Genomic DNA, 27,546 nt, shown 5'->3' with positions numbered 1-27,546 from the left:
ACTAGGGTAGTCATAGACGCTAACCATTATCTCAGAAATGAGCAGCTTGACCCCCAATTTTTTCTGATTCAATTTAAGTGTGAGGGGTGGTAGGTTTTATATCCGTGGCGTTTATGTCGATTGATACGCTGCAGGTAGGAGTTTTAGCCACATATGTTACTATTGTAGCCTATGTGATTTGATTTGGTAGTGTACACCCTGTATTACTATTTTAACATTTGAGTTACTTTATCTCAAGCACATTTGTAACAATTCCACATCCAATCGGTATTGCTGATAACATTTTACTAACTAATTTGTAACTGAAAAGAACACATTTTTACCAGTAACTTGACAATAGTGTCTACACTACAACTGCATAAGAATAGACCCTATGTTTAGTTCTGGACTAAATAGGCATCCTTTGCCGCCCCTTTTCTGTCAAAGGATTACGACTAGTAGCCTGCAGCTGATGGTCTAGTCCAGAACTGGACATAAGAACAGATTATACATCCAATTCTGGCCTGGTGCTTATAAAACTTTCAGTAGTCTAGACTCAAGACTTTAATAGAGTCTGAGACTCGAACGCCGTGGCAATGCCATGTACAAATTGTATGTGTATGATGTTATTAGGATTTGAATCTAGACTATAAAGGTTTATAAGCATGGGTCCTAGGCCCCGTTCCACGAAGCGACCTTAGCACTTAGATCACTTTAAGTGTATAACTACCTTGTGCACTTAAGGTGATCTCAGCGCTAAGATCGCTTCGAGGAACGAGGCCCTGGACTAGATAGTGTTCTTTCGGCCCCCTTTCCATCAGACGATATCTGGACTAGAGCTTTCTCCTGCAATTATTCCTCTCAAATCTTCTTACATTGTAGATGCATGCCAAGACAGTTGCTGATCTGAACATCTTCGCAACAACAATGTCAGGATGCCACTTGTTGCCCCACGGCCATCTTCTACGTCATATTTCTGGCAGGCATCATCTTCTTCTTCTTCTGTTCCTTGCTCCGGAGAATGCAAAACTTTAACCGATCTACCGAGAGCTGCCGCGACCGAGACCTTCTTGATGTTATTTTACAGCGGAAGGAGGAGAGTCACAGTGAAACGAGTTCGAGACTTGGAATATCGACGCTTCTACCCAAACGTAACGGAGAGGTCGGCAGACCCCACAGCTGCAAGACTTCGCACCAGAGTCTGGCGAGCGACGGGTCACGCGACACCGTGTGCGAGAAAGACAGTCCCGTTGGTAAATTCCTCCAATGTCTGGGGATCCTGTCGTTGGCCTCCTTAATCATAAGTGTGATCGCGTTGCAGATACTGCTGTCTGTGAATGCTGCTGATGACTTGGATGCTGCTAATAAAATCATCAACTTGACTGTCGTGTACGACGATGTCTTGAAGGCAGTTGTCACCATGACGACGCTGGTCATCGTGCTAAACCTGTGTTGTTTGATGGTGTGTACTATGCAGTGCTACTTCGCTGCCAAAATTCTAACAGCGCCAGAAGGAGAGGGAAGGTAAGGTGGTGGGTTTCGTTGGTTAGTGTGTGTGTGTGTGAGAGAGACTCTCTCTCTCTCTCTCTCTCTCTCTCTCTCTCTCTCTCTCTCTCTCTCTCTCTCTCTCTCTCTCTCTCTCTCTCTCTCTCTCTCTCTCTGTGTGTGTGTGTGTGTGTGTGTGAGGTGTGGTGTGTGGTGTGTGTGAGAGAGGTGTGGTATCTCTCTCTCTCTCTCTCTCTCTCTCTCTCTCTCTCTCTCTCTCTCTCTCTCTCTCTCTCTCTCTCTCTCTCTCTCTCTCTCTCTCTCTCTCTCTCTCTCTCTCTGTGTGTGTGTATGTGTGTGTGGTGTTTATGTGTGTTCTGTGTTGTTTGTGGGTTTTTTGCATTGGTGCAACATGTCGCTCTTTCGAGGTGTGATGGATCGTGCGCTCGATTTTCATCGATGGTTCTATTTGAAAATGATTCAAAAACCGCAGTTCGTTATTTATGATAACACACACCAATAACACACATAGGTGTGTTATCGATTTGAAGGTGATGACCCGGTCGCCACAGCCATTCCATCCAATAAATGAAATTGATTTGCCTCTGACGTATAAATTAACTTTAAATTGATTTTTACTACTAGCGCGAGGGCTGTAAATAGGTTTTAGTTGAAAAAAAGACGTTTCAATTTGGGAGGATATGTAAGGAATAGAATACTAAATTAGTGTCCGTTAGATACCATAATTTATGTCTTACAACTCTTTATTTAAAGACGTATCCAACTCGCTATGCTCCATAGAGCAACTCCTTGTAAGATAAATGGTATCTAACGGACACGCATGTAATACTCTATATGTATATGCTGGCATGTCTGCATATAGGCTGGGTGGGTATAACAAACACACACCCAAAAATATTTTTAAATCCCCTCCCCAAAAATACTCTATATGTATATGCTGGCATGTCTGCATATGGGGTGTGTGGGTATAACAAACACACCCCAAAAATATTTTAAAATCCCCTCCCCAAAAATACTCTATATGTATATGCTGGCATGTCTGCATATAGGCTGGGTGGGTATAACAAACACACCCCAAAAATATTTTAAAATCCCTTCCCCAAAACAACAACATTGCAACTCCGCGCTAGGACACGCTTTATTGTGCAAAATTCTAGACCAGGCCTCACAGTATGTTAGATACCTAAATCTGGGTTTCCATAAAGTCTGTAACACCAACGCAGATCGACGCACATCGACCAAAGAAGATTTATATTTTATGGGAAAACAGGGCCAATGTAAATTGGTAAAGTTTGTTTTATTTAACGACGCCACTAGAGCACATTGATTTTTTATCTTATCATCGGCTATTGGACGTCAAACATATGGTCATTCTGACACTGTTTTTTTTTTAGAGGAAACTCGTAAAAACAGTTCCCACACAATCACCGACTATGGATGTACAACACATTTGACGGATGAATACGGTGAGCATAGGCGTACGGGCTACCATTTTTGTAAGGGGGCAGGATACTTTTCCCCGAGTTAAACAAAAGTGCCCGAATCTGGATTACAACGTTTATTCATATTAGCATTACTACCACATAGCTATATGTAACAGTGCTGTAAACGAATCGCCACGCATTTTTACATGGGTTACAACTAATATTGTGGGTAAAATAATGAAAATACATGGCGAAAAGTGTTCAGGCCAACTCATTTTGCCCGAATTACTCTATTGTTTTTGCCCGAATTTGAGGATTTTTTCCAGGACTGGGAGGGGTGTTGCAACTCTTGCCCCCAACCCCACCCGTCTCATACGCTTATGAGCTCGAGTGTCCTCTACCCTCCCCTGTTTATATGTTGGTTTCAAAACAAAAATAGAAACAAAAAGTTTGTTTTATTTAACGACGCCACAAGAGCACATTGATTTTTTATCTTATCATCGGCTATTGGACGTCAAACATATGGTCATTCTGACACTGTTTTTTTTTAGAGGAAACCCGCTGTCGCCACATAGGCTACTTTTACGACAGGCAGCAAGGGATCTTTTATTTGCGCTTCCCACAGGCAGGATAGCACAAACCATGGCCTTTGTTGAACCAGTTATGGATCACTGGTCGGTGCAAGTGGTTTACACCTACCCATTGAGCCTTGCGAAGCACTCACTCAGGGTTTGGAGTCGGTATCTGGATTAAAAATCCCATGCCTCGACTGGGATCCGAACCCAGTACCTACCAGCCTGTAGATCGATGGCCTAACCACGACGCCACCGAGGCTGGTCAAAAATGCAAATTGGAGCAGATCATCCACGATTGTATTCTCATAACAAATTTGTGATGTCCTTGTCGATCGTCGTCAGTCTTCGTGGGTCGCCAAGGTGTTATGGGATTGGATGTAGCCCGGTGGTAAAGCGATCGCCTGGTGCGCGGTCCGTCTGAGATCGATCCCCGTCGGTAGATCCACTGGGCTATTTCTCGTTCCAGTGCACCACGACTGGTATATCAAAGGCCGTGTTATGACATGCTATCCTATCTTTGGGATGGTGCACATAAAAGATCCCTTGCTACTAATGGAACAAATGTATCGGATTTCTTCTCTAAGATGTTATGTCAGAATTACCTAATGTTTGACATTCAATATCCGATGATTAATAAAATGTGCTCCACTCTAGTGGTGTCCTTAAACAAAAAAATTAAACTTTTAACTTTAATCGACGTATTTATTACAAATTGTATGACAACCTAAATTAATATCTATGGCTTAAGTAACGCGCTTTAATCAACAAGGACGCATTTGTACCTGTTTTGAGGAACACAGTTGCTGTACATGTAGGACAAGTAAATCTTCATTAAAGTCGCAGACTCTACTTTCAACACGTGAAAATGGAAACTAAGTTTGATTAATCTTCACACCTATAACACATCTGGATAAAGTTACAGTAGAGTGATACGAGAGTGTGTGACGTTGAAACGGGTAGAAATATCCTCTAAAAATAGACTAGAACTCGTCTTCATAACCGTTACTTCTCAGAGTTACGTCATTTGCGGGTTTAGAATTACAATTTTTTTTAAATAATAATAATAATAATAATAAAATACAGTTCATATTATAATGACCAAAATGACCAGAAACACTTTGGACGTACGGAAATGTATAATCTACCTAAGAAAGCAAGTAATATCTCATTTTAATTACCAAAAATAGCTCTAACATTGAAAAACACGTCGTAGTTTAAAAACTAGGGCCTGTCACTTTAATATCAGTACCGTAGCGAGGTTGGGTGGTATACGCACGGCCCACATAGTTTATTTCCTTTTTTAATTTTTCAACTTTTTAATATGTGGTGGTGGGTTTTTTTTGTGGGTTTTTGTGGGTTTTTTTTTTTTTCCGTTTTGTTGTCTGTTTATTTTGGGTTTTTTTTTTTTAGATAGCATCACGTTAGTTTCGCTTTCTGGGAAAAAAAAAAACCCCTCAACCCCCCCTCTGGGAAAAAAAAACCCCCCCCCCCCCCCCCCCCCAAACATACTTTCCTGGCAGTATTTGATATATCAACACTCAAAGAGTGCGTCGTTAAATAAAACATTTCCTTTCTTCCTCAAAGAACAAGATCGTGTGCTTCTATTCATGTTTTATATTTTCTATGTTTATTAGTGACGATATACGTTATGTTGCATTTGTGTTTGTGTAAACGACGATACAGATTAGATATTTGAAGTTGATAAAAAGATGAACAAAAAACTTTTCTTTTTTTACCCCCCGCCCCTCCCCAACTGTTATTATGTTTGTTAATGTTTTAGTTAGGCGATGGTGTAAACTACAGTTCATTATTGCAAGTGAAACATATGCCTTTAATAGTGTGTGTGCAAATAAAATTATTGTTAATTCCTAGTCACGTAGAGCTTCCTGGGGGTATTTTCACATTATAACTTGATGGTTTGCTACAAATCGTTGCAAGTTGCGCTCAAGGAGACGCATATAAAAAAACGTATTTGTTTAATCAATATTTTCTCCACTTTATATTTTCCAGGGGACCCCTGACTTTCTAAGTCTTTACAATTATTAGATATCAGCAACTGCATCTGCGTTTTGTTTGCCAAGTTTCACGAATGGCCGCAAGTAACGCTAGGCCAATAATTTAATTTTTTTGCTTTCACAAATTCACTTACATCGACTGCAACTCGTCGCCAGAGAGGAAGTAGCCATTTCGCGGCACAAATAACCTGGTTTCAGTTTGTTTTTGAATGGTAATCGAAATTGAATGACGACCTCTGTGGTGTTTATACACATATGAAGTCGTCCGAGCTGGGAGGGGGCGGGCAACTGTGGAAAAGGCAAGAAAGGGGCTATACCCCCACGCTGTTAACTGTCAGTTTTAATGATAGGAAAGCTAAATTTTAAATTCCACAGACTGTTTTTATGCAAAGAAAAAGCAACGATAGGGCAGACCCGTAGGAAGGATATCTTAGAAGAAACTTTGTTTTGTTACAACGACACCACTAGAGTGCATTGATTTATTAATCATCGGCTATTGGATGTCAAACATTTGGTAATTTCCCTCCTAGTGCTGGAGCAAATTCTCAATTTCGGGCAAAAACGATAGAGATACTCGGGCAAAGTGAACTAACCTAAAACCTGTTACCATGTATTTCCATCGTTATACCCACAATATTAGTTGTAATCCATGTAAAGATGCGTAGTGATTCGTTTGCAACCCTATACATCGCTGTTTGGCAGTAATGCTAATATGAATTAATGTCGTTATCCAGATTCGGGCATTTTCGTTTAAATCGGGCAAAAATCAGGCTGTCCCATCCCTAATGAGATAGAAGACACTAGCATATAATTTTGTCGACGAGACTGTTACAAATGGAGCTAGGTTTACAATAACCAATCGATCAGTTCGACCAAAGAAAGAAATGTTTTATTTAACGACGCACTCAACACATTTTATTTACGGTTATATGGCGTCAGACATATGGTTAAAGCCCTGTCACACCAGAGCTGAGTCCTCACGGAGACAGTGCGGCGTCCACGAAAAATTCAGAACGCCAAGGTGCGCACAGTAGGGTCTCCTAGAGCGCAAAAGCATCTCTGTGGCATCTCCATTGGACACCGTGGGGTCTCCTAGGTCTCCATGTGACATGCGCGCAGTAGGAACACCGTAGGATCGCCGTAGCAGCGCAGTTAGGTCTCCTAGAGCGCCACAGGAGCACCGTTGGCGCGCCCCAAGGACGCACATGGTCGCAGCACGGACGCAGCTGTAGGCGGCGGCGCTTGCACGGAAACCTCACAGAGCCAATGGAGATGTCACTGCGTCTCTACCGCGTCCTTATGGCGCGTCTACTGCGCTTGTACTGCGCTTCCACGAAGAGTTATTGATTCTATTGCGCTCTCACAGACTACACGGAGCTGCCACGGCGATCATTGCGCTTCTACGGTGTCCTTCAGCGTTTGCAGAGCGCTGAAACAGCGCTGCCAGCGCGTTGTGAGCAAACCCCACAAAAATGGTATAAATGCGTCCTAATCAATGTCACCCTCATGTGTTTCCCCGACCTCATCATGGCTGTTGTACGCCAGCAAGCCGGGCTACTCCTTGCCTACATGCACGTCCAACAGGTTCAGGATGATGCAAACGTTGTGCACCTCATTCAGGGACGGAGGCGGAGGAAGGTCCAAAGGCATAGGAGGGTCTGGGTACGGCAGTGGCTGGACGTCTGCAGGAGGTTGCAGTATGGTCACTATCATCGGCTCATGCCTGAGCTGCGGTATGAAGATCCTGCCAGTTACTTCAGTTTCCTCCGTGTGCCACTCGACATGTTCGATGAGATTGTTCGGCAGATTGGGTCCACTAATCACCAAACAAGACACCCGGTATCGAAAAGCCCTCGAACCAGGTTTGAAGCTGGCTATGATATTGCGCCACCTGGCCTCCGGGGTAAGGTACGCCAGCATGAAGTTCGACTTTAGAGTACCTCACAATACCATGTCTGTGTGTATTCGTGAAGTGTGCCAGGCCATCATCGATGAGTACAAGGACGAGTGCATCCAGTGTAGCGGGTGTGGATTGACCTGTACCAGGGCCCATATTTTCGAAGCTCTCTTAGTACTACGAAATAGCAAAACCATCGTAGGTTGTGACGTCACTACAGTACACGCCATAGTGACGTCATAGCTTACGATAATTTTACGATTTCGTAGGCTAAGATTGCTTCGAAAATATGGGCCCAGGTCTTCAGGGTGGCCACGTCTTTGTCCATGTCGGCTGCTTTGGATTCCCACAGAGCGTCCTTCTTCCTGTAGTCCTTGTAGGCGTTAACCTTCTTGTTGTACATGAGGTCGTTCGCCTCGAGCCATGATGCTGCCATGTTGTCCTCTTAGGCAGCAGTGAGGTCCGTGAAGGTCTAGACGAGGCCCTGGAGATGGACGGACTGCTCGGCCGAGAGATCCGCCTCGGAGACTGAGACGGCTTCTCCCCTGCTTGCTGAGGCGATGGCGGTGGACTGGGACTGCGTAACCTTCTCGCCGGCCATCCAAGCTGGTGTGACGCTATGAAGTTAAAAGATATAAGTAGAGTTAAAATATACAAGTTGACGTGGACTGTAGAGACGAGCGAAAGCAACTGACGACGGTGTTTGAATGTCGCAGCTTTTACACTCACTGCGCAGACGCAGTACGAACGTTTTGGGCACGCCGTCCGCGCAGTGTGCGCGCCGTGGGTGCGCAGTGACAACTACTAGCACGCCGTGAGCGCGCAGTCAGTCGCTAACTAGAACTCTGTGGGAACGCGGTAGCACACCACGGGCGCTCCGTAGAAAAGCCACAATCGTCGTAGGGACGCCGTGACATATCAATCTTGTGAAAATTTAAAATAATTTGCAACGATTTTCAGCATTTTTCTGCGATCCCACGGCGCTCTGAGAAATTTTACATTGCCGGGCCAACTCCGTGGAATCGCGGTAGAGTGTGACAGAGCTTTTAAGGACGACACAGATATTAAGAGAGGAAACTCACTGTCGCCACTTCGTGGGCTACTCTTTTCGATTAGCAGCCAAGGATCTTTTATACGCACAATCCCAAAGGCAGGGTAGGACATACCACGGCCTTTGATATACCAGTCGTGGTGCACTGGCTGGAACGAGAAATAGTCCAATGGGCCCATCGACGGGGATCGATCCCACACCGGCCGCGCATCGAGCGAGCGTCCTAACACTCGGGTTACGTCCCGCCCCAGTTTTACCAATCATCTCCTTAAAGCTACCTCGATTTAGCCGAAATCCCCCAAACCCTCCATTCCCCCCCCCCCCCCACAGAACCTCCCCCTCCCCCCCAAACAAACAAACAAATACTCTCCAAATAAGCAGACATAGAAAACCCCCAAAACAAAAATAAAAATCAACATAACACAACAACAATATAAACAGCAGCAGCAACAACAACACAACTCAATACAATGCATCTAGACTTGTTTTCGAAGGTCAAGACTTCATTATTCAGGTGTAATAGCCCAGAAATAAATTGGACTAGCCCAGAATATACCCCGGAGTATAAAACAGGCTAGCCCAGAATATACCTCTCTAGTCTGTATTTCAATGTCCAGAGGGTTTTTTTCCATCACAATTTATATATTTTGGGCTAGAAAATATCGAAATATCTTCTAAAATGACTAATCTGTGATAGTTTTATTTTTATGAAAGCAATAGTTGCTTTTCTTTTAAAGCGTTTATTATTGTTTATTTATTTATTTAGTATATAGATTAGTAATAAAAAATGAGGGTTATGGTTAGGGGTATAAAACAGGCTAGCCCACTTTAACCTCGGGTATAGTTTGGCGGGGGGTATATTTTGGGCTGTTACACTAGGTTGATTTGTAGAAATCAAAGCATATACGATGATATGCTTTCTTTATAACGTGACTCAAAACACCAACTTCAAAAAACAAAATAATAATAATAAAAAAGGATCAACTTTCCATCATATGACGCACCAGTCTACGATTTTCTTTAAATACCTGTACTATCTATAATCTAAAAAGTATTTGTATTGGTGAATTGCATGTCCGGTGTTTTTACTAGGATTATATGGATCCTTAAAATATTGAGAATAAATCATTTTAACACTCTCTGTTTCACAAACCAAAGATTAAGAATTCCGTTCTTACATTCCATTTTTAAACGGAATAAAAACAACAACATTAAAGGCGATGGCCTGAGTTTGCAACCATTGTAAGATGTTTTTGACTAACAGAACCTTTTTTGGCAACTAAATTTACATTTGAAATACATTTTCTTGTTTAGAATGCCAGTGACTGTAGTTTTAATGTTTGCAGTCATATGCTAAATGTTGGTAGAAATCATTGTCAGGGTTTCTGCCAGAAAGAAATTTTGGGGTATGGCGCAATGGAATTGAATATTTACAAAGTGTGTGCTGCATGCACCTGCTGTCTCCCAGAAAGAAAATGATTTAGGGTTAGGGTTAAGCAAAGCATACAGTAATAATAAGTCATTAATGTTCTCAAAAGGTTAACTTAAAAACAATAATATCAGCAAAAAATGTGGTTATGGTGCCGTTCCCGTTTTACCCTCTGGCAGAAATCCTGATTGTTCATTTTATTTCATAATATATCTATTTGTTTGGTAAGTACAAAATTATTGCAAGGTAAAATATTTATCCGGTTTCAGTTACATGCAAACATTAGGACAACGAACATCTTGTTTAAAGAGATACTAATATTCCAAATAGGAAAATATCTTTAGTGTGTAATTTTAGTCATCAAAAAGCGTCTGTTAGTGGTAACCATGTTTCAATGGCAGAATCTCTGATTCCATTTAAATAGCGAAGACGTAAAATGCAGAAACGCATGACGGTTGACCAATAAGTAATAATGTATTCGCGGCAAACATACAGTTCATAGGCACACACATACATTATTCATAACATAAATATACTAATATATCACATAATTATACATGCACATAATACATTATCCATAGTTTATCACATAATTATACATAATTAAAGATAGTGGCACAGACTGAAAACTACTAATTAATTGCAGGTACGATCGTTTTTACCTAACAGTCGCTAACATATTTTAAACAGCTGGCATTAGTTCAGGATGAACGATTTTTCTTTCCGTTTGTTTTCTCTCTGTGTTTCTCTTTGTCAATTTCTGTCCGTCATTTTTGTCTCTCTCTGTCTGTCTATCTGTCTTCCATCACTCTGTCTCTCTCTTACGCTCCCTCTCCCTCTCCCTCCCTCTCCTCCCCCCCCCCCTCTCTCTCTCTCTCTCCTCTCTCTCTCTCTCTCTCTCTCTCTCCCTCTCTCTCTCTCTCTCTCTCTCTCTCTCTCTCTCTCCTCCCTCTCTCTCTCTCTCTCTCTCTCTCTCTCTCTCTCTCTCTCTCTCATTTAAACGGCGAGATCTAGCGTGATTATTTGAGGTCCTAAGGTTGTAAGATCGAGCCCCTTCAGTGGATCCATTCTCTGATTACCCCCCCCCCCCATTCCAACCAATGCACTACGACTAGAATATCAAAGGCCGTGGTATGCATTGCCTTGTCTTTGGGAAAGTTAATACGAAACATTCCTTGTTACTAACTAGATGTCAGAATTATCATATTTAATGTTTCACATCCATTAGCCGATGCTTAATAAGTCAGTGTGTTCTAGCGGTGTCGTTAAACAAAATACATTTTCCCCCTCAATTTGGCTGCATAACCATATTTCAAATGTATTCCAAAATATCGATAACATTTGGAATATGGTGACTAATTATTGCTAGTTGAAAAAACAGCAGTTCTTATCGAGACAAATTAAACGTAGCCTACATATTTTCAGACATTATTTCGCTGAACCATTAATGATTTATTAGGTCAATTACCGAGACACCATGCCTTTAAAGACCTATCGAGTTAGCTTCGCCCCTGTGGCACCAGCATCATGGCGCACTAGTCTAATCCGTCCATGCCCTGACATACGGTTTGAAGTCCTGATCAATCTCCTTCCCTGATCCCTTAAGTGTACTGGTCGCCCTCAATATGATGCGGGTTGTAATTACATCACGAAGATGACATGCCATCCGTTATCTCAGCGTTCTGGCTCGCAGCTTCGACAGATCTATCAGCACTGGCGACGTCTCCAGTCCAGAGACTGTATACTTTGCCCAGAGTGCACATGCCTGAACCTTTATATGTGCATGGGCATGGTCGGGTTCGTGTCCTGGACAGAGGAGTCGGCCAAGGCCGGCTCTTGTACCCAGGACAGGCGTGCGCTACAACAGCTTGCTCTGAATGTGCACGTAAAGCCCAATGACCTGACCTGATCTCGGGTTCATGTGCATAGGCTTTCAGGGTCGAACCCCTTTGCAAAAGCGACATTTTGTTCCGAATATATTTTTGGAGGGGAGCATGACTCGACCCCACCCCACCCCCAGCTGGAAACTTTGCTCAACACAGTCTAGACCCCCCCCCCCCCCCCCCGTATAAATCTTAGAACTTTGATGTAACCATGAAGTGGGGGGGGAGGTTAGCACAGCGATAGAGCGCTCACTTGAGGTTCGATCGGTCGTAGGAACGATTATTACCCTCGATCGATTTCCCAGCCATCACGACTGGTACATCAAATGCCGTGTGGTACGTGTTGTCCTGCCATTGGGAAAGTGTATATAAAAGTTTCGGTGGAGTAGCTCATGTGATGAAAACGTGTTTCCTCATAAACAAATCTATCTCCCTCCCTTCTCTGTTTGTCTGTCTCTCAATATCACTCGCACTTACTGGTACTTCAAAGGCCGTGTGGTACGTGTTGTCCTGCCAATGGAAAAGTTTATATAAAATAATGTTGCTTTTCGATGGAATAGCTCGTGTGATGACGAGTTTCCACATCATCCATCCCTCTCTGTCTATCCGTCTCTCGCGCACTGACTGGTATATCAAGGGCCGTGGTGTAGGGAGGAAGACATGTTTCTAACGACACATTCAACAAGGCCGAGGACGGGATGTAGGTCAGTGGTAAAGTTCTCGCCTGATGAGCGGTCGGTCTAGGATCAATCCCTGTCGGTGGTCCCACTGGGCTATTTCTCGTTCAAGCCAGTTCACCACGACTAGTATATCAAAAGCCGTGGTATGTGTTATACTGACTGTGGGATGGTGCATACCGGTATATAAGATCCCTTGTTACTACTAGAAAAATGTACCGGGTTTCCTCTCGAAGACTATAAATGTCAGAATTACCAAGTCTTTGACATGATTAATAAATCAAAGTGTTGTAGTGGTCTCGTTAAACAAAACAAACTTTTTGGTGCAGGGAGAAACAAGTGTTTTAACGACGTATTCAACCAAACCAATCCGTGGCATGTCTAGACTGTGGAAAATGCATATAAAATATCCCTTTCTGCAAATGAAACAATAAATCGGGTTTCCTCTGAGACTGTATGTGTCAAAATAAGAAAATATAATCTAAATAAATCAGACAGCTTGAAAAACAAATTCAATAAGTTGCTGTAGATTTTGACGGGAACATCGATTTTTATCTCGAAAAAAGAACGAGTCTTTTAAAAATTTGCCAACGGGTTTCAAAGCTAATAGTAAAATTACCCGGAATGAGTTGTGTGAATGTAACATTCGTATAGACCATAAATGATTTACGTCTTTCAGCGCGAAGCCGTTGACCCCGACATGGACATATATATTATTGTTACTAACACAGCGCAGACAGTTTTATGTTTAGTCTAAGAGTTATAAATAAGATCCCCATTCGAAATACGAAACCAGGTTCAAATGCACTGAGACAAAATCGATTATTGGCAAGTGTAAATAAAGACCTGCTCAATAACTGTAGTTGAAAATGATTTTAGTGCCGTGGGATAGGCCAACTGAGTTAATGAATAAATACATGCAAAGTAAGTACATGTACATGCAATATACACAACGCACTAGAAATCAGTTAAAAATTTAAAGTTTGTTTTCTTTAACGACACCACTAGAGCACATTGGTTTATTAATCATCGGCTATTGGTTGTTAAAATTGTTTTTGTTTTTACTTATAGTCTTAGAGAGAAAACCTGCTATATTTGTCCATTAGTAGCAAGGGATCTTTTATCTGCACCATCCCACAGACAGGATAGTGCATGTCACGGTCTTTGGTATACCAGTCGTGGTGCACTGGCTAGAACGAGAAATAAAATTTCATCAGATTATCATAGCGTGAAAGATTAAAAGTCTTCGTAAATTAGTTTGATGAGAAGCAATGTAAAGCTAATGATAGTAGGTAAGAATACCATGTTCATGAAAGAAGTTTTGTTTTATTTAACGACGCCACTAGAGCACATTGATTTTTTATCTTATCATCGGCTATTGGACGTCAAACATATGGTCATTCTGACACTGTTTTTCAGAGGAAACCCGCTGTCGCCACATATGCTACTCTTTTACGACATGCAGCAAGGGATCTTTTATTTGCGCTTCCCACAGGCAGGATAGCACAAACCATGGCCTTTGTTGAACCAGTTATGGATCACTGGTCGGTGCAAGTGGTTTACACCTACCCATTAAGCCTTGCGGAGCACTCACTCAGGGTTTGGAGTCGGTATCTGGATTAAAAATCCCATGCCTCGACTGGGATCCGAACCCAGTACCTACCAGCCTGTAGACCGATGACCTGCCACGACGCCACCGAGGCCGGTGTGTGTTCATGAAAGAGCACAGTACCTAGTATAGGGTATGTTTCAGCTGTTACCAATAGCCTACGTCCCGCTCCAGCACACCCAATTAAATTGTCTATTCTAACTATTTAAGTACAAAAATACACTCGAGATGGCACCCTTAATTTATTTTGACCATAACATGTGGAGATACGTGATGTATCTCAGTGGTAAAGAATTCACATGACATACGATGGCCTTACAGCATCGATCGCCTATCATCCCAGTCTTGTGAATCAAAGGCTGTGGCATGTACTGGCTTGTCTATAGTAGAGTACATCCCTTTTTGGAAGGAGTAGTCTATATGGCAGTAATGGGTTTTCTCCGCCCCCCCCCCCCCTTCCCTCCTCCCTGTCTCCACCAATCTCCTCTGTCCTCCTTCCCCCCCTCTATCCCAACCTTCACCCGCCTCCACTTTCTCCCGTCTGTCTCCTCCTCGTCTCTGTCTCTCCTCTCTCTCCTGTCTCTCCCCTCTTCCCTTTCCAAGTCCTTCCTTCTCCTCCCCCCCCTTTCTCTCTCCCCCCCCCCCCCACTCTCCTTCCCTCTTCTTCTCTCTCATCCCTAGTTTCCTCCCCTGTCCCTTCCCTTTCTTCCCTTCTCCCCTCTCCCCCTTTCCCCTCTTGGTCTTCTTCTCCTCTCTCTCCATCTCGCCTCCTTCTTCTCCTCTGTTCCCCCACTGCCTTTTCTCTCCCTCCCTCTTCTTCGTCTTCCCCCTGTATTCCTTTCCTCAGGTCTTCTTTTTCCCTTCTCCTGTCCTCCAGCTTTCCCCCCCCCCCTCTCTCTCATGCTTCTCTTACTCCCTTTCCCTCCCTTCTCCCCTCCTTCTCTCTCCTCCCCTTTCTCTCTCTCCCTCGCTCCTTCTCTCTCCTTCTCTCTCCGCTACGGCATATGTCAAGATTTTGACCAATAGAAAAACCTCCTAAACTCCTCCAAAACAATCCAAGTAACCGGTCGTTTAAAAATTCCTTAAAATTGAAAAACATTCTACTAACATATTACTTTCCGTACTATAAGCTACATCACAAACCTTTTTAAAATCTAACACAACGTCGATCTGCATAGAACCTGGAACTCCCCTTCTCTTTTTTGAAAGATATACTTTTCACCCCTTCAATCAACCTCCTTAACGTACTGTATCTCACGATTCCTTCTCTTCGACAAAAGCACCAGATGTCTCATCCGACCGCTCAAATCTCAGAACATCACGACCTCTCCTCCCCAACGTCAACACTCTAATTTGCACTCGCGTTAGATACATCCGAGGTTTTCTCTTAACCTTCCATCGCCAGGCCTTCCCCTACTACCCTTGTGCTGAAAGTGCTAGGGCCGGGCTCTCACTTTTACCGCACATTTCTTAACTCGTCATGCAGCTTTAAAGAGTGGGTACTGAATTTGCTTTATTCTCCCAATTACTGCTCTTTCGATTGTCGTGGCCGCGCAATACACCACGTTCTAATTCCATATACTACGCCAAGACTCTGTTTCCTCTCATACGCTTATTTTCATTCTGACAAGTACTACCAGCGAATCCAACCCAACAAAGCCATTAAGACCTCATCCTTTTGAAACGGGTGGCCTTAAAACAATCCGTATGGCGAACGACAAAATCTATCCATTTCTGCGATTTGCGATCTGAAAAAAGACCTTAACACACGGGGTCTTGAGAGGACTCCATAAACTTAAAAAACCTTTTATTTTTCGACCCGCGAGGAAAAACGTCACTCTAATTCACTTTCCAAAACACAGGTAATTCCGATAAGAACAAAATGGGAACATACTCTCTATCACGGCACCAAGAAGTGCTCTTGTGTCTTTACTACCCCTATCTCGGTTTGTTGTACAATACGTCTGGCCAGAAACACGTGTTTCGCTGATCCAAGCGCCGCAATGGATACTAAAACTATCGCGTTCAGACCCTAGACTGTACAATGGTCATTAGTACGAAAGTCTTGTCGTATAATATTTCACTCACTTTTACCACTAAGATACCGATATGACGGCACGGCGTTTGAGTCCTCGAAAGAGTGTGTGTACCATTTGGGGTACGTCATTAAATTAGAAAGCTTTACCGAATATTCATTTTCTACCTCGTTTCATTCTTTCCGTTCATTAAGTTCTTCTTACTCAAGAGCCATAGTGTTTGTACTTGGTTTTGATGAGAGAGATTACATTACATTCGTTCATCATGAGAGTAGACTCCAGAGAAGAGCGAGAGAAGAGGAGAGAGAGAGAGAGAGAGTGAGAGATAGAGAGAGAGAGATAGAGAGAGAGCGAGAGAGAGAGATAGAGAGAGACGGACGAGTACGGATAAGGGACGAAGAGAGACAGACTGAGAGGAATAGAGATGATACATAAATATGTATAGCATAAGAAACAATAGCACATATTATGAATATTTAAATAATATTTAAATCAATTTGTTAAGAAACTTGAGTCAGTGATAACTCAATACATCATAAGTATTTTAACGAACATCAAAATCAACAACAAAGGTATATCTTAAAATTGATTATTATTTGAATAGTGCTTAAAATAACTGGATTTGAATCAGGCGAGGGACTGAGAATATTTTATCTTTGAAGGTAGTGTTTTCCACAGCATGAAAAACTATGGCGATAAAATTCTGTTCTTGGGTTTAATTCATAAAGATGACTGTTGAGTTGACCTCAGATTTAAGGAGTGAATTTCTGAAGTTGTTTGCAACATTGTTTCTAGATATGATGGAGTTTGTTGAGTATTTTGTAGACAAACTGGCAGGTTCTAAAGTCAATTCTCTTTTTGATTTTAAGCCATTTGAGAGAGCTGATTATTTCTGCAGTGGACGTTTCTTTGCTTTTTTCAGTAATAAGTCTTGCAGCTTGATTTTGGATTTTTTGAAGTTTTTCTATTTAAATCTAACTGGAGAGAGAGAGAGAGAGAGAGAGAGAGAGAGAGAGAGAGAGAGAGAGAGAGAGAGAGAGAGAGAGAGAGAGAGAGAGAGAGAGAGAGAGAGAGAATTGTTTCGCTATTTTCGCTAAATACATTTTGTATAGACAGAAGTAGATAAAGCGTCATGAAAATTGATTATTTACATTTTTGAGCAAATTATGCAAAGATTATTGTAGGTTTTTTTTAAAATCTCAAATAATTACATGTGAAATTAGCGATATAATATATGGCTTTTTGCACGTATAACTGTAAGAATGCATCAGAGGCGTTTTCATTTATGCTTATTTTCGTGTTTATATTCAATTAAGGTTTAATCATGCTGTCCTGGGGGGGGGGGGGGGGGGTGGGGGGGGGGGGGGGGGTGGGGGGGGGGGGGGGGGGCACACAGAGTTCAGGACAGTAGGTTAGTGTTTAGTTGTTATAGTGGTTAGTGAGAGAGGTCTGTGTAGGAGCCGGTATTGGGAGGCGAACCCTGTACCCAATCGTAAGTCCAATGGGGGGTAACCAGTACACCACCGAGGCCGGTTATCCGACGGTACCAGTCAAAATTGTTTCTGGGTGCTCACTAGCCCACCCCCCCCCCCCCCCCCCCCACACACCACCTATATACTGAACCCAGACTTCGCCCGAACTTAGCCAGACCGTGCACTCCCACCCCCATCCCCCGAAAAAAAAAAGAAAAAAAAGAAGAAAGAAGAAAGAGTTCGCAAGACTTGAATATTCGCTTCATGTAAAATCAAATGAGATACATCGGGGACCAGTGAAATAGTTCGCGAACGTTAGCATCGCCCGCTGTTGATGAACACGGAACCGTATTATGGTATATCAGACAGGATGAGAACCCGACATATCCCGCTGACACAAAAACCTGTTTCACCGAGCTGGCGAGATTTTGTGATTATTAACGCTTTCAGGGCTATTACGGAAAACAGTTGGAGGGTCTCTATCGGTCTTTATCGTGACTAAAGCGGTCTTATCGAGACTAACACGGTGCTCGTTGTAATCTTCGATTAGAATATTATTCCCGTGGTGACGTGATACGTGTTTATTGGGCATCTTAACATAATTGTGGTAATTCCGACACTTGCTTTTGAGAATAAGAGAAGAAACCTTTATCTATCAAGGGAGTCTTTTGTATGTACTTTCAAACATACCACAATGTTTGATATGCCAGTCGTGGCGCTCTGGCTGGAACGAATCTCTCCCCCCCCCCCCCCCCCCCCCCCCCACACACACACACACATGATTGTAACCACTGAGACAGGTCAATCCTTCGGCCCATCTCATGTCAGGCAAGTGCCTTTAATTACTATATCAGGGTCGTACTTTACCTAAAATAAGTGGCTATTGAGTGTTAAACTATAGTACATGCATTTACCATTCAATTCTAAAGTCAAAAGAGTACGTTTAAAGAAGAAGAAGAAGAAGAAGAAGCTATAAGAAGAAAGGCACTTTTTTCCAATGCTGATCAACAACTAAAAAAAATAACTAAAAAAACCCCTTGAAAAATCATTCAGTTTGAATTCCATTTACTGTGTCTATTGAAATTATGAATACTCATTTTGACAGTCTCATTTACCGAAAAATTTCATGAAAAATATTTAATGTATATACACACACTATTAAAAATTCTCGTTTCGTTTGTTGTTCGTTGTATTTTTCTGGTGGTGCAACCAGCTACGCATACTTTACACCCCGCTACGAACGAGTTTCGACAGGTGTCATTTTGGAGATATACAGAAGGATGTTCAATTTGGGGCGAGAAACGCCAACTTAACATCAGCTTTATTAAATGTCTAGTTGAGAGCCAGATATTGGCGGAATAGTCCCATGGTATATAGAGAATAATACATGAGTGGGCGTTAGATACCATTTATCTCACGAGTTTTTAAAAAAAATGTATCTAACGAGAGAAAGCAACTTTGATACGTTTTTAAACAACGAGTTGTAAGATAAATGGTATCTAACGGTTTTAAGCAAATTTTAACATCTTTTTCGACTAAACGTTATTTACAGCCGTTGCACTTGTAGCTAACTTACGCATTACAGACCCATGATTGTTAGGTTAACTATACGTCACAATGTAATTTCGATTTCCATCGTGTAGGTTTTCATTGGATGTATGGTAAGTGGTGACCTGGTCATCACATAAGAGCAGCTAGTCGTGTGTCTTGAACTTGTTAATACACGTACATGTGTTAACAACCATGTATTATCAAAAATAACGCACGGTGTTCTCACCAACGGGTGTGTAAAAACATGGTTACCATGTAGGACTAAAAATTAAATAGTATAAGTAAAAAATACCTAGACGCCAAAACGTATTCTCACTACCCTTTATCACGAATAGGAACAAAGAGTACTGTAAATTAAAGGTTTGCCTCCAAAAGCCATCTCTGCATAGGGTACATGTACATAGTTTTAAATATGAATGTAACAGGACGGATTTAGATCCATGGACAACTTTATTAATGGTAATAGCAAACATGCCCTCATATATTGCAGCGGCATCATCACTTTTAGGCGGTAGCTTCAAACTTAACTTTCCAAAAGGTTGTTGGCAAGGCTGTCCAATAGCAAAAATTACATTCATTCAATATCATTTGATGGTAATTTGATGGAAACCTTTTTATTTACATAATTTAAAAACAAATGTCATAAGAGGTGGTATGGTATGAATTTAAAAGGTAATAACTTTCTTGTCTTATCTTGCCTTGCCTTGACTTCCATTGTCTTCTATCTTGGCTTGCCATGTCTTATTTTACCTTGTTTGCCTTACTATGCCTTGCAATGTTTTTGTCTTGACTTTGTTTTTATTTCACCGGCCTCTGTGGCGTCGTGGTTAGGTTATCGGTCTTCAGGCAGGTAGGTACTGGGTTCGGATTCCAGTTGCATGGGATTTTTAATCCAAATACCGACTCCAAACCTTGAAAGTGCTCCGCAAGGCTCAATGGGTAGGTGTAAATCACTTGCACCGACCAGTGATCCATAACTGGTTCAACAAAGGCCATGGTTTGTGCTATCCTGCCTGTGGGAAGCGCAAATGAAAGATCCCTTGCTGCCTGTCGTAAAAGAGTAGCTTATATGGTGACAGCGGGTTTCCTCTAAAAAAAACAGTGTCAGAATGACCATATGTTTGACGTCCAATAGCCGATGATAAGATAAAAAAATCAATGTGCTCTAGTGGCGTCGTTAACTAAAACAAACTTTACTTTTGTTTTTATTTTGTTTTACATTTTGTTCCCTGGGTCAGAGGGATGGCGGCATTGGAATTTTAAATTCTCTATTATTGACGGCGAGTGGGAGGGATTTGGCCCCTAATGTGCCAGACCCGTTCACTACGCTACTGACCCTGTTCCAGATGATGTTGTTAAGAAACGATAAACTTGCGACTCGGAACCTGTCTGAGGAACCCACTTAGAGTTCAACTTGATTAGTTATCGACCGTTTGTGTTATCGAGTCGCTCGTTCTGACGCAGGATTAAACTGTTAGATCAAGTTCCGTGGGGGTCAGATCTCAAAACTCGATATTAATTGTAGTATTGTCTGAGAAAAATATTACTCACTGTTACACATATAGTCTTATATACATATATGTGAAATATATTTGAATGCTTGAGCGTTTATGTGCACAGGCCTAGCTGTATGTTGTATGTTAGTGTGCTGGGGGTGTTTACATACATTGTCTACGTTTTGTTTTATGTTTGTGTGCTGATGTCTTTACATACATTGGTCTACGATGAGGGCGGAACGTAGCCCAATGTTAAAACGCTCGCTTGATGTGCGGTCAGTTTGGTCCATCTTTGCACCCAGTGCACAATATATCAAAGGCCGTGGTATATGCTGTCCTGTCTGTGAAATGGTGCATATAAAAGATCCCTTGCTACTAATGTAAAAATGTAGCGGGTTTCCTCTGTAAGACTATATGTGAAAATTACCAAATTTTTGACATCCAATAGCCGATGATTAATAAAGCAATGTGCTCTAGTGGTGTCGTTAAATAAAAAAAAAAATTTGTGGTGTTTTTATGTTTGTGTGCGGATGTGATTTATATGCATTGACCTATGTATGGTTTATGTTTGTGTGCGGATGTGTTTATAAATGTGCATACGCCTACGTATGTTTTGTTTGTGTTCAATTTCATAGAGTACACAGTGGATGAATGAATGTTTAACGACACCCCAGCACGAAAAACACATCGGCCATTGGGTGTCAAACTATGGTAATGAAAACAAACAAAGTAATGATCAACATCAATATAAAAATTCAAAATTTAAACAAAAACAGTGTAAAGAACCGTGCAAAATCACAAATATCACAGATAGATACTGACTTTTACTCAAAATTTATTTATGCTGTATTGGCCATTCTCAAAGAGAATGTTACACCCCTGCATCACGGTGAGGTTACAGCACGCGCAGGGGAAAGTACACAGTGAGCGGCGGGCTTTATGCAAAAATAACGATGAAATATGTTTTTAGAAACAGCTACATCTTAGTAATTAAGCATCAAAAACCAACCTGTTTATGTATTGCTTCTTCTTCTTTACTTTTCGTTCGTCTTTTACGTTTGGTTGGTTTCTCTCTCTCTCTCTCTCTCTCTCTCTCTCTCTCTCTCTCTCTCTCTCTCTCTGTATCTCTCTGTCTCTGTATGTCTCTGTCTCTCTGTGTCGGTCTCTCTGTGTGTGTCTCTCTCTCTCTGTCTTTCTCTCCTCTCTCTCTCTCTCTGTCTCTCTGTCTGTGTGTGTGTGTGTGTGTGTGTGTCTCACTCCCTGTGTCTCGCTCTCTGTATCTGTGTGTGTGTGTGTGTGTGTGTGTGTGTGTTGTGTGTGTGTGTGTGTGGTTTAAACAATATTTATTCCCAATTATAATGCTGGTTGGGGATTGGCCAACAGGCAAAATGCCTATATCATGGCCTCTCCCTAAAATTTGAAAATGTAATTCAGCTTTATACAAGATGACAGACCAATGGTAAATTCTACGATTTCTAGTCTTAAAGGCATATTCCCACGGGCAAGTTTACAAATCTGTTCGAAATCCTAGTTTTACCAAGGATTATAAATAAAAGTAACCTTGATTAATATTGAGATGGGTTATTTCTATAGTCACGTGTGTATGTGTGTGTGTGTATGTGTGTGTATGTTGATTATATTTGTCTTTTTGTTTTAAAAAATATTATTTTCTTTAGGAGTTAGGTATCTTTTTTGTGTGTATTTTTTTTTTTATAATGTTCACTTTGTAGCAATAATTCAATGTCAGTTTTAATCCGACAGTATTCTCTTTATAAAATCGATCGCTATGACCTGTCTGAAAGTACAAATCTGATAAACACGGTCACAAACATCTTCGCAGCTTCTCATTTGTCAGCCATAAAGGATTTTCTTGTAAAATAATGTCAAAGGACAGATTTACGATTTTAGTTTTAGATTTTATGAGAAACGGGGGAATTCAGTGAGTTTCCTAGAGCATATCGAAAACTTAATTAAAAATAAAATTACGCTAACGACACTTCAGTGGTTATGAAGCGGGGCCTGATGCGCGGTCAGTCTGTGATTGATCCTCGTTGGTGGGCCCATTGAGCTATTTCTCTTTCCAGCCAGTGCACCACGACAGCTGTATCAAAGGCCGTGGCATGTGCTATCCTGTCTGTGGGTATATAAGACGGAATTGTGAAATGAAATGAGGTTATATAATGTCTGTCCAGGACAATAGTTAGGTGTTAGTGGTAAATAAGAGAGAGAAAGAGAGAGAGAGAGAGAGAGAGAGAGAGAGAGAGAGAGAGAGAGAGAGAGAGAGAGAGAGAGAGAGAGAGAGAGAGAAAAGGAGAGGGTGGGGGAGGGGAGAGAGGAAGAGGAGGGGTGTCCGTGTAGAGGCCTTACACCTACTCATTGATTTGTTAAACTCGCTCTGAGTGGAGGCCAGTACCGGGATTCGAACCCAGTGCCAATTTTTGTATAGCCGTAGAATATCCCCAAATCACCGCGTCTTGATTGTTTTTTCTACTACCACCCCTAGATGTTTTACGCTAAATACTGCCCTGGGAAAAACCATCAAGTACTGTTGGCTCACGTAACTGAGATTTGCATCGACATTCTTTTTACTTTAAGTCCGGACATGAAATTCGGAATGCTGACAGTTCTGACTATGGATTTTCCTTCTGTTCCCATCATAGCGATGAGAAAGCCGAGTTGCTGTACTCCCCAAGGATTTGACAAATCGTTGAAGAATTCAATAAGCTGATTAATGAAAAGGTCGAATTCTTCACTGGAGCTTTTCTCAAAAGATGAAACGGGAGATGGGGGTGGCAGTGGCGGTGGCGGATCCAAGGGGGTAGGGGTTTAATACCACGCCTTAATTTAGCTGACAAGTAAAAAACAAAATGAAAAGAGTCTACCCTCATCAGACTCCAACACATCACCCTTCCTTACTATTGCACACATTGCAGTGTGCTTGGTATTCTGTCTTTGTAGGTCCTGCTGGTGTTATAATATCTGCAATAGTTTGACACCCAAACTTATATTAAATTTACCCCCAACCACCCCCTCTTAAAAATCCTAGATCCGTCCCTGGGTGGTGGTGATGAAGATACGAAAGTTATCGCCTAGTTTTCAGTGATAATTTCCAAATGTTCATTTTCTATATTCTTTTCTAATTTAATTTGGTATGGTTTGATGAGCAAAGTTTCCTTAAATATATGCGTCATATCCACCAATCCCCGCTTGTGTGGTTTGTATGAGTGTGAACATTGTCAAACATGCTCCAAAAAATCATTCATGTTGAAGGCAAATTTGGAAATTTTGGGAATATCATGATGGAAATAACACAACAATTTAAAACCAAATATTTAAAATGTGTCCAATTTATAATTATGACCCTATTTGTAATTTCCTTGACTAAAATCACCTATACGTTTCTTTCTTTTTTAAAACATAGTTGGGCATTTGTGATGCAATGTGCTGGTATGCATCCATCTCAGATGAACATTCGCAAATAACTGTAGTCTTCTACCAGTACTAACAACTTGTGGGAGATATTTGAACGATAAAGTTCGCTCGAAGAAATGGCCAAAGAAAAAAAATCAATTCTTGTTTTTAATGAACTAATAATCTAATTTCCTGTGTGCGACAAAGTGCATAAAAGTTCCTTCTCTGTTAATCATTAGAAGTAGCCTATATATCGACAACGGACTTCTTCTTTTTTTTTTGGGGGGGGGGGGGGGGGGGGGGGGGGTCGTCAAGATTATTAACACAATTACCACAGAATGAAGTGGGCTTTTTGTTTCTTTGAAAAAGCTGATGTATTTGTTTTCAGTAATTAAAACCAATAGTTAAATGGTAAAATGTGTTAACAAGTTGGTGCAACCGGTATGAACGGAAAGGAATATATTAGCTATCGGTTATTTAGTATTTAGCAGGGGCGGATCCAGGAGTTTGTAAGGGGAAGTGGTGGTGGTCGTGGTGGGTTGGAGTCACAAAATTCTAAAAAGGGCAAGTTTGAGTTTGCGAAAGGCAAATGAGCCTAGCCCCCAAAGGGATTGAGATTTGTGGTGGTGGTGGTGGTGTGTGTGTGAGTGTATGTGGAGGGGCGGGGGGGGGGGGGGTGTTCAGGGGCATGCCCCTGGAAAAGTTTTAAATAAAGATACTCAGAAACGCGTTTTCGGGGAAATTTAGTGTTGTATATTTTGGATAATGAATCTTGTAATTACAAATAGGTTGCTAAAAAGGGCGCTTCAATCAGCGGGACCCCCGTGACTCCCCTTTGGTTCCACCAATGTTTAACACATTTGAAACCACGTCTATATGGTATTCGAAGTCCAAACGGAGCACATCCTACAGCAGTGTCCAACCTATCAAGGTTTGAGACAATCCGAGTGGCCTATTGAAACGACCGTACGAACCAAATTCAATGGTGACAGCTCTAGGAAAACTGGAAAAGACAGCTCGTTTCATTTTACAGACTGAACTGCTAGTGTAGATTGTGAAAGAAAAACAAAATTTGGTATTTAACATACAATTATGGCAAAACTTGTCTGCAGTTGGAGAGAAAACCCGCCGTTATATATTACATACAAATAGTACTGCGACAATGTGTACTTTAAAAATATGCCTTAGTGTTTAAAAAAACTAGGATATGTCCCTTTAAGTGACTATAAACTTTATTTTACTGTTTGATTTTCCCTATTAATATTTTACAATACTGTTACTATAACTGATATTGAGTCATACTACTGTTAAATGACTATATAAACTTTATTTTACTGTTTGATTTTGCCTATTAATAGTTGCCGATACTGTTACTATGACTGAGATAAATCCATTTACTTTACTTTACTTAGATTTTATTGTTTGCTTACAGAGCTCTGAGGTATTTGAAGGAATGTTCCAGCAGTCGCTTGATCTCAGTCGTTGGTTTCTTCGTCTCCATTCCAGTGCTAATTATAGGTAAGAAACACATAATTATATAGGACTAAGTACGCCACAGGTAAGATACACATAATTATATAGGACTAAGTACGCCACATGTAAGAAACACGTAAATACATATGTATGTAATGTATAAGAAGCATATAATTACATACATAATGTATAATGCTAATCTCAGTCTACCAACTATAATGACGGAGTTGGCCAATTCGCCGATCTCTCGACTTCTACGACTTTCCTGTTGTTGGTAGAAGTCGATTCTCGTGGTATACAACTCCTACGACCGATTAGTTGTTAATGTGAGCTCACCCGTCGTAAGTTGGCAGTTGGGGGGAATACAACGCAAATGTCGAGATGGCCAACTCCGTCGTGGCAGTTGATAGTCTGAGCCTTGCATAATTCTAATATACACAACGGCATGAGAAACAATTTCTCATACATACATTCCGACATATAATCAATGTATAGATATTCATACATTTATACAGTTGTCAATGCCAGGACTACCCACAACGTTAGTAAAAAATTTAGTTTGGTATATAGGTAACGTTTAAAATGGAGCATGATACAAACTATGTCAAAAAATAATATAGCGTTGCTTGCACACACACACACACACACACACGCACGCACGCACGCGCGCACACACACACACACTCTAAGCTACTGGTATACTGTCAATTTTGTGAAGAAAGAAATGTAACGATTTAAAGATGTCAGGAAAGTGAAACACTTTATAATTAACTTTAGTCCGTTCCCACAGGGAAGGCATTTTTTTTTTATGCTATGGAAATGACTATAAGTTATTTATTTCTGAGCCGAATGGTTTTGTTTTAATTTCCAAAACACTTTTACTTGTTTTTTCTACGTCAAACAAAAACTGAAATTATTTCCAAAAAACATGTTTGTAGGAGGATGGGACGGACTATAGTTAAAACAATGTTTATACCCATACTTTACGAGGTGTATCGGTGAATATCCAATCTGAGTAAAACCATCTCCACTGGGTCTTTAACTACCACAGGCTATAGTATCGGCCCAGTGAAGGCGACTTTACAATTTTGATCGTGAGGCCTTCGAGGCAAAGCCGAAAAGGTTCTCACGACCAAAAACTGGGGTTATTCACCTATACCCCTCGTAAAGTGTGGGTATAACTATTATTTATACCCACTTCCGGTCTCGTCGAAAACGAGACCGGATATGGGGTAAAATGTTTGTTTTTTTTCTTGAAAGAATGTTGACATCTTGAATATCCGTGGGGTGGGAGCATGAGTGCGGGTTTCTGTTCATTTAAAAATCAGTTCCTTGGTTTTATATTCATATTGATTTAATTCACTATTGTAATTTTCTTTTGTAGTACTGATTCTACATATGCTGTTACGCCACCATCCCACACCAGCGTTGACAGCGTGCATTATTCTGGGTCTCGGTCTAGTGTTCTGTATTCTCAGCGTCATGCAAAACATGTATCACTGGAGAACAGAAAAAGGCAGGATGAATGACGGGGTGCCAGTTTATAATATGGCACAGCCAAGAGAACCAGTCGTTCCGCGTAATGAATTGTCGACTCTTGTATGACATCATGGGCCGCGTTGTACAAGCTGAACGCTGCACAGCGCTTTAGGTGAAGAAAACTTAGCTGTCGATAGTTATGTATAGACTGCTGAGCAGAGAAGCGCTAGTCACAACTGACAGCGGATATGTTTTAAGCAACGCGGCAGATATTTGCCTGGCACCTTGGCCAATTTACAGATATTTCGGTACCATTTGTGGAACCAGTGGAGGATTTAAGTTTCATATTGTTTATATGTGCTATATATATTATACGAACTTCTAAAATACACGAAAACAAATGTTTTTATACGCAAATATAGTAACTGCTTCGCTGGAATTTCAATATTTGTTTTTATTTAAAAATGACAGATATTGTTCGCAATAAGCTACATCTTGTGTAGGTTTAGATTTTGTCAAACCAGATTCGAGTGTGGCGGTCCTCCTGTAACCAAAAATAGGACGGATGTATCGTCCTTGGTGT

The 27,546-nt window shown here is 41.3% G+C and overlaps 1 protein-coding gene across 1 annotated transcript; it reads left to right on the top strand.

Annotated features, from left to right (window-relative positions):
• Nucleotides 1–1,000: 1,000 nt before the first annotated feature.
• LOC121387486 lies at nucleotides 1,001–27,089 on the top strand. Its single transcript, XM_041518627.1, has 3 exons — nucleotides 1,001–1,503; nucleotides 25,444–25,529; nucleotides 26,869–27,089. Exons 1-3 carry the CDS (start codon nucleotides 1,001–1,003, stop codon nucleotides 27,087–27,089), a joined length of 810 nt encoding a protein of 269 aa, XP_041374561.1.
• The last annotated feature ends 457 nt before the right edge of the window (nucleotides 27,090–27,546 follow it).

The sequence above is a fragment of the Gigantopelta aegis genome, chromosome 2, assembly GCF_016097555.1.
Source record: "Gigantopelta aegis isolate Gae_Host chromosome 2, Gae_host_genome, whole genome shotgun sequence".
NCBI lineage: Eukaryota > Metazoa > Mollusca > Gastropoda > Neomphalida > Peltospiridae > Gigantopelta > Gigantopelta aegis.
This window is presented reverse-complemented; position numbering and strand designations above follow the sequence as displayed.